General features: G+C 33.9%; 1 protein-coding gene across 1 annotated transcript; it reads right to left on the reverse strand.

The window, feature by feature from the left end:
* Positions 1–3,308: 3,308 nt before the first annotated feature.
* On the reverse strand, positions 3,309–5,996 carry LOC108373084 (odorant receptor 7a-like). Its single transcript, XM_017628925.1, has 3 exons — positions 5,242–5,996; positions 4,821–5,178; positions 3,309–3,380 (listed from the first exon to the last, which is right to left on the reverse strand). Exons 1-3 carry the CDS (start codon positions 5,994–5,996, stop codon positions 3,309–3,311), a joined length of 1,185 nt encoding a protein of 394 aa, XP_017484414.1.
* Positions 5,997–8,595: the final 2,599 nt, after the last annotated feature.

Genomic DNA, 8,595 nt, shown 5'->3' on the forward strand with positions numbered 1-8,595 from the left:
GTAATAATGTGAGTTAGTCGTCTTTTTTAATGGTTCTTTTTGCAAACAAATTAAGTTTAAGTAAGTCATTTTCTTTTAATATTTTTAATCGACNTATGTATGTTACCGCATAACTTTGGACCACGTTAACCGATTTCTATAATTATTATTTTTTAAAGGAAAAAGGTGTTACCGCACCGGAACATGAAGAAATTTACGATAATCTTAAATTTTTATATGCGAATTGAAGTCGGTTTTGTGTTTTGCCTAAAAATTACTTGTTTTAATTAACCGACACTAGTTTTAATTTAGCGAAACTATAAAAATAATACCAATTTCCTCAAAAAATTCATGGATATGAAATCTTTTGAGAAGGGGACATTTTGCGTACTGGCATATTGTTGCCGCCACAAGGCAGTTGCACTGCCAAGTGCGGTTTTTATACATTCGCTAATAATACGTATTACGTATATTTATATGTGTAAATGTCAATAAAGAGCACTGGATCACAAATTTTAATTTGGTTTTTATTCTCCGAAATTCGGGTTAATTTTTTGTCCAAGATTTTTTGTATGAAATATTAGCAGTAAAGCGTGTTACTTAGGTGTACGCGGCGTATGAGTAACATTCTTTCGTGCTCAATTTTCATACAAAAAATCTTTGCGCATTTTTATTTCACCACTCATCATTTCGTATTTATCCATCGATTTTCTTCATCAGTAACTTAATATTTTATTTTTTTTTTAACAGGACACGCTTTAGTGCAAATGCAAAAATTTGGCACTGAACCTGTTATTTTTTTAATTTTTCTTCTGTTAAAGTTTGATTTTTTTTTTAATTTTTTCATTAAAAAATAAAAACAGCTGGAATGATTAATTAATTTGTCTTAAACTATAAGCCCTATCGGAAAGTGATGTATATACGGTTATAGAGCGTTTCATTGGCTTTCATTTGCCGTATTTTACATTAAGATTTTTAAATTTATTTGCCAGATATAGGCGATTAAAAGGAACTAATTTTTGCTTTAAGCTGAATAACGGCAAATTGCAAATATCTCGAAAACGTATCCACAGAAAAAAGGATTAACGTGATTTTTGGAATCAACGAGCAATTCTACATAGGGATTGGATAGTGGCATCCATAGAACAGTTTTGCTGTAAACCAGTGTAGTTATTCAAAACAAAACTAACGGTTTAAATTACCACTTTACTTGCTAAAATCGAGAAAATCAGGAAACTTCTAGTGTAACTTGCACAAAATCTATTTACTTCTAATTATGTATTAAGTAACTTCCTGGGTATTAAACAAATGTGCCAGTTACCGAATGCGAGAAAAAAGACTGCTTACAACTGTAACTGAATTTCGCGTATTTAAAAAAAAAAAAATCGGGAATTTTCTTGTGATAGTCGTTGAGCGGTACATGTTTTACATTTATAGGCTGGTATGCAGCTCTCAAGAAAACGGTCAAGAAAAAAATTGCCATTATTTCGTGTGTGTGCCCAAGGAATTTTGACAACTGATACTTCACCAGCCTTTTGCCTCGCTCCTCAAGGAATAATGGAACGGGCATATATTTCTATTGCAAGCATGGGTTGCCTTGTGCTCTTTTTTCACAAAAAAAACTTTAGAAAACCATAGTAGAAAGCGTAGAAAATTTCTCAAGAACTGCGTACTGACTCAAGAAAATTTTAGACAAGAAAATTTCTTAGCCATTTCTTGTACGTCATTTTATATGGATTATGGTTATAAAATATACTTCCACAATTCCTCGGAAGAAGAATCCTAGGTGTGCTTCTTATTATTGCTGAAAAATCTTCTTGAGAAAACGCGTGATTAGTGCGTAATTTTTTGTTTAATATTGGGATTTTCGTTGAGCACTACCAATCAAGGGCAAAAAAATTCATAAGCCCTAGTGTAATCAGTGTTGCCGCGACGTAATGAAAAAATGTATCGTAAAGGAAATAAAAAATGGATCAAATGTATCACAAACTTTTTATTTTAGTATCAAAATATCATGTTAGAAAAAACTTAAAAAATGCTATTTGGTTTCATGCCTTTACTTTTTATTTTTGTCAATAAACGAAAAATCATGTAATTCCCATTCATACACATACATACGTATGTATGTGTGAAAGATATTTTACACATTGTGACGATCTATCGGCAACACTGGTGTTCGCTATTTCCGTTCAAGTGAAAAGTTTTAATAAGTCAGGTATAAAAATTAAATATTTAGTATGTCTTTTAATAAGTATACAAAGGCTTTTTAAGTAGCAATTTCTATTACCAAATATAATTCAATATTTGTGTTGTGAAAAGTGTATACATACATTGAAGTGCTTGCAAGTCATTGTAGTGCCATTTTAGAAGATGGTGGTGCAGCTTATAAAGAAAAGGTAATAGCGCATCAAAATAAGTAAAAACGAATTCCAGCAAATTGGCTGCATTTAAGAGTATTTATTTGTATGTATGTACATTAGGGCGGGTCAATTTGCATGAGAGATTTTCTCGACTACCTATGTATAGCCTACAGCAAAGAAGGATTCTACGTGTAATTCTAAGCAAATTTGCCGTTAGAAACCATGGGTATAAAATCAATTCGGAGTTTGTCAAATCGCAGAAATAGGTTTTTTTGTTTTTTAGCATTTTGCTGTAGTGTAGTAAAGAAGTGCTTAAATTTTGCATAAAAACATGCGCTTACCTTTTTCATAAAGCTCCCATCAGAAGGCGCGACAATGAAGACTTTCCCATTTTCCTTGCAACCTATTTTCTCCAAATTGATTTTAGACCCATGGTTTCTTCGACTAATTTGCTTAGAATTACACGTAAAATCCGTCGGTGCCATATGCGCATTACAACAAAAAAAAAACTGGCCCGCCCTAATGTAAATCATTTAATTTTTTAAATTATGAAATATTTACAAGTAATATTTCATTATTGTTAAGCGACTTCCAAAAAAGGAGAAGGTTATCAATTCGTCGGAATATTTTTTATTTTTTATTTTTATTTTTTTAATGTATGTTACCGCATAACTTTGGACCACCGTAACCGATTTCGGTAATTATTTTTTTATCAGAAAGGTAGTGTCTCTCATGAAAAAAATTAACGGTACTCCTAAATTTTTATATGAGAATTGAAGTCGCTTGTGTTTTTTGCTTAAAAATTATTTGTTCTGCAACAACTCAACCACAAATTAATTTTTAGTTATTTTTTTTTACTTTTTATTCCACATTTCATTTGGTTGACTTGAACGCATGGATGTACAGTGCTTTCAAATGGATATCCTCGCTAATCAATAATAACTGGCAGTTTTGGCGGTAACCTACGATCTAATTCTTTAAATTCTTGCCTACGCCCATTTTTTGAATAAAGGTGTAAAGTGTGAACGAGAACTTGCCGATCTGAAAAATATTTAGATAGAACAAAATTAAAATTGAAAATATATCTACGTACATTAGGGTGCATCACACTCTATAAAAAAATTTGGTGCCAAATTTCCATTGGCAGTATAAAACTTATTCCACCAAAATATTTTGGAAAAATATTAAGATTTACGTCGACTTGAAAATAACTCCAAAAATCGATTTTTTTTATAAATATAAGTAGTTTAAAAAGCAAATCACCTCAGTTGATAAAATGGAAAGAATTGAAATTGTTGGTGGCCGGAAAAAAACCAAGAACAACAGTACTTAAAAACTAGAATCCTGACTCTAGTTTTTAAGTACTGTTGTTCTTGGTTTTTTTCCGGCCACCAACAATTTCAAAGAGGAAAGGGACATATAGATGGGTTGGGAATTCAATGCTGCTCTGCAAACGTACCAGACTCCTTTAGGAATCTCAGAAGTTTGTTAATGGAGAGCGAATGTATCAGGTCCATTCTCAATAAATCCAGGCTGAAAATGTACCATCTAAGTCTGGCCAAGCCCGGTCAGCGGCAGAGAAAATGTTATGTACTATCTTCATCCTCCAAATAAGATTTGTGTTTAATATATTTTTATTTGATGTGCCCGATCATTCGCGCTAAGCTTGACCCTAAATTTGGCTTCGGTCCAATTGGCTGCTATAGAGAATTCATCAGCCCATTCGTTGCCTTCCACCTCAGCTCATTCCACCTTGTAACGGAGTTCAGCCTCAATTTACATTCCTGGACTATTTTTTGAGTGAAACTTTCGACAATTGCTGCAGTCATGGCGTAATGCCTATACTCACTCTCCTTTGTAAACCGTAGTTCTGCGCCGCCATACTATAGCAGAGTACGTGACGATTGGTCTGACTAGAAAACCTTAGCCGGTTTTAGACCTCGGGTATTACTAAAGGTTCTCCGGCCACTGTTCAAAAACTTTGAGCGCTCGATTTACCTTCAGCTTGACCTGAGTTTCCCATCAACATCGGATCTAGAGTTAAGCTTAACTGATAGATGAGCTTAAGTATATATAAAAGGTCGGCATACAAATTATACAAAGTTTTATCAACGGAATAAATAAATAGATTTTTGGAGGTAAGTATTTGCAAAACCGCAACTTTTTTTGGTGGGGCACCGTATATACAAGTAATTGTAGGAAAATTGTAAGTAATCGACAAAAAAACAAAATTTCACCGGGACCATGGTTATAGGTTAAGAAGCTCTTAAAATTGGTTACCCATGACGGTCAATGAAGCATAGCAGCCCCAAGATGGTACGGTGAAAATCGAGATGACATTTGTGTAAAAAAAAATTAAGTTTTGAACTTATATGAGGGACATTAATCTTAATCGATCGTCTTAAAATTTTTCAATGTTGTTCTCGGTATAATTTTTGTTTTTCTACACAGCTTCTTTAGTAATCACCTCCTCAAACTTACCGACACACTTGTAGCTAAATTTATTGGCACTAATTTCATTGCGAATAATGGCATTTCATCCTGCGACCGTTGCAAAAAGTATATAAGCAACTTGTTAAAACGTTTACCCTGCGTCATCCAATTGTAATGGAAAATAGACAAGGTTAGCTGCTCACAATCCGACTGTAAATGTGTAGCATAGTAGCACGCCGGTGATGTTTGCAATACAACACAAAACAAATAGGTCACAGAGGCTATTCTCGAAGTGGCATCAGCGAAAATAAATATGTTTATCATGGTTGTGCCCAAAATAGCGGCAGCGATAAAGAACTGTACAAACATAGTGACAGATATAACGGGTTCTACGATGCTCACCAATCTGCAGTGACAGGGATAACACAATTCGTAAATTCTTAATTGATTGAGTTTTCAAAAAACATACCTTAAAATTTCCTGATGCGTAATAATGCATTCCTGCAGCTCATGATAGGTCGCATCCTTTCCTTTGTGTGCCATTGTCCCCAAGCGTCTTACACGACTCGCCAGCAACTGTACTTGAGTGCGTATTATGTAAATATATACAGCTGGATATGAGTCATTGACAATTTGATGGAAAAGTATGTAGAAGAGCATTAAGGTATCGAAGCTAACTTGCAACCAATATTCCCACATTGACCTATGCCAATCTACGTAAGGTATCCATAGCGTAAGTGGTGCATGTCCACCCAGCAGTGCTGACATGAGTGTTAGCGCCGCATACATCATATACGATACAATGAAACCGAATACAATGCGATTGCCAGTGATTGCGCTGCTGCGTATCTTAGCCATGTCCTCCGGTGCGGTATAGCGTGCATCCAACCTCATCAGCAATGGTTCAATGCTGCGTAATCGATCCAAAGACAATGCCAAAGTGATGCTCTTAACTGGCACACCAATCACATTGAGCGCCGCTTGTACACAATTTAGGATCTCCATTATCGTTAGTATATTCCTATCACGTATCCAGCCAACATTAAAGATAAGCGGTGAAAGTAAAACGATGAATAGCGTTATTATGCTGCTATAGAAGAAGTAAACGAAACGACATTGCGCTGGTGGATTAAAGCCCACAAATCGAAATGTATTGAATAAGTAAATGACGGCATCGCGAGAGGCTAACAAGGCGCGTTCACGTCCTTTTATCAAATCGAACATTTTTGAAGTGATGCCTTAGAGTTGAGCTCATTCATATTTATAACATGTCTATATGTATGAATGTGTTTAACATAACTTGTTGGCATGTGCTACTTAGTTGAATTGAACACGTGCTTTTAAAAATTTAATAGCTTCAACTAAATTTATTATTCAAAACTTAGTAGACTCTTAGTTCAAATTGTAATCAATGAAAAAAATGTTTGCTCGTACCTAATCGTTTTAAACTAATACAAATGTAGATAGATATGTATTTGACACCTGACGGCAGTTTTTTGGTCTCATGCGCGGAAAGTAAGTGTGTATATTACTATGTACATAGTTACAAACAAACTGGCACGCTATTTCAAAATTACATAAGATAACTGAGCTAGATTGAGGTGGTGACCACACCAGCTTACCTAGGCTTATATTTTTGAACCCATTTTGAGCTATTCTTAACCTATAAAATTTGTTAATTTACTTATATAGCTGTAGTTGTCTCTTCTGTCCAGCATGTAGATACCCTTCGACCGTTTCTTGTTCTATTCTGGCCACATATGTATGCTTTGCCTTGCTGCAAGCGATGAGTCTGGGCTCTTTAGCTAGTTTAAGAGATATATATGTAGATCCCTAAGAATGTGTTTACATCATGTATGTAGACAGCGACGTACCTAGAGACGAAAGTAGAACGGATAAGCTCTCTATGAACTGATAAGAAAATAATGCCTCGGGAAATATGCATCACCAGCACAAAATAAAATCACTCGAATCGTAGGAAGTGTACTAGCGAAGCATACCTCAGATTCGGATTCTGTGGGTCGAAATGCATGTCGGTAGCTGGGTCTGGTTAAAAGCACACACCATTTCTTTTTGTGTGCCGGTGTATTTAATCGTTTCGCCGGAGATTTAACGTTTCGCATATATTTTATATCGTGAAAATATGTTTCGCCGACTGCTATAACATCGATAAAAAAAAAATATTTTATCACCCTAATATACATATATACGTACATACAAATTTTCATAAAAATGCATTAAAAGTTTGTCGAAGCTTCGATAACAAATGCAATTAAATTTTTTTGAAGCCATTGTTACCGTTCACGTATGGAAACAATTTTAGAGAAAATAAATTATAACCTAATATTTATGCATACATACATTCAATATTTTTACCTACAAACACACAGACAATTAATTTTTAATCATTAAATTTCCCAATAAAAAAAAAAAAAATCTGAAAAACAAATGAACAAAATAGTTAAATCATTTTGGTGTGTATGTTTACAAATTGATATTTTTGTTCAAACAAATCTGTAAAAATATCGTAAAAAACAGATGAGCGCAAATGGGATTCAAATAAATTTCTCACGTAAAAAAAACGATTCAACTAGTTAGAATAACTTACAGTAATTTATTCCATAATCCGCTTTTAATATACTTACATAAAATTTTATTATTTTTGAGTAAAAAATATTGCAGTTAGGCAAAACAACTATAATATATATTGCATATAAACATGTGGTGGAAAAATTGGCCAAAAACATATCCACATAAAATATGTCCATATATGTATATGTATGTATGTATGTATACAATTTTTAATACAATATTTAATACTATTGGGGTATAAAAATTTGGCATAGTTGGCAGCTACATACATGCATACATACATACATAGAAACGTCTGCACCACTTCAGCCACGAAGCCGCGAAAAAGGCTTTTATGTAGTTTAAATCCCAATATGCATGCAAAAAAAAAATTTATATAAAAAAAAAATTAAATACAAATATCAGAATTAAGCGTAATCGGGTCAAAGTTCTGCTCAATCGGATTTCGTAAAAAATTCTGCACATACATACTTACATACATACATATATACACTTGTATAATATCTATATATACATATGTATGAATGTTGATACAATTTTTTTTTAATTTTGAGTAACTCATTGACGAATTTATGTAGGTCATACTTGTGCATGTACTTAAACTAGTGTATGGGTGATTCTCTCCAAATTGTATTTTTTTGAAATTTAAAATTTTTTATATTTGAATCCATGAAACAAAAATATAAGGTAGCTGCATTTAATTACATTCGTTATAGTTGTACATCATTTGACTTTAAACGAAATTATGACATTTCATCAACTTCATGCTACCAGACTGATACGTTTATCTGCTTTGAAAAAGTACTCCAAAATTTATGAAAGCTAATACAAAACACAAAAATTTTTATTAACAATAAAAAGACAAATATTTAATTCGTTTTAGGCAAACTTTTTCCAGTTAATTTCCGTGTTGATCCGGATCAACGCAGCCGTCTCCGTTTATGCTTTTAGAGAGCCGAGTGGCGAATAAATTAGCCGCCCGTTGTGATTGCAGCTTCTCGACATTAACGCACATTTTTTGCTACACCTTGCCGCAGACCGGAATGTCTCGAACGTCGTCGTAGTCGGTCAGCCTCAGTTCGTTTTGGAATGTGTAGTTATCAAGGCTGCATTTTGCGACAGAGGGACGACAGGATATCTTCCTTGCTTATCGCGTCGCATCGCTCGTAGGAACACTCTATATTCTCAGAAAAGGATCTTTTATACGCTTTGTCCTTGATTTCTGTAGATG

This window comes from Rhagoletis zephyria, unplaced genomic scaffold (assembly GCF_001687245.7).
Source record: "Rhagoletis zephyria isolate East Lansing unplaced genomic scaffold, Rhagoletis_zephyria_1.1 Rzeph_scaffold_06345, whole genome shotgun sequence".
Taxonomy (NCBI): domain Eukaryota; kingdom Metazoa; phylum Arthropoda; class Insecta; order Diptera; family Tephritidae; genus Rhagoletis; species Rhagoletis zephyria.

What these genes read in the sequence shown, in the direction of transcription:
- LOC108373084 (XM_017628925.1), bottom strand. Translation starts at nt 5,996, where the DNA reads ATGTTCGATTTGATAAAAGGACGTGAACGCGCCTTGTTAGCCTCTCGC. An exon ending in ACGCATCAGGAAATTTTAAG is followed by an intron (nt 5,179 to 5,241) that starts GTATGTTTTTTG and finishes CTGTCACTGCAG; the next exon opens with ATTGGTGAGCATCGTAGAAC. An exon ending in ATTTAGCTACAAGTGTGTCG is followed by an intron (nt 3,381 to 4,820) that starts GTAAGTTTGAGG and finishes AATATTTTTCAG; the next exon opens with ATCGGCAAGTTCTCGTTCAC.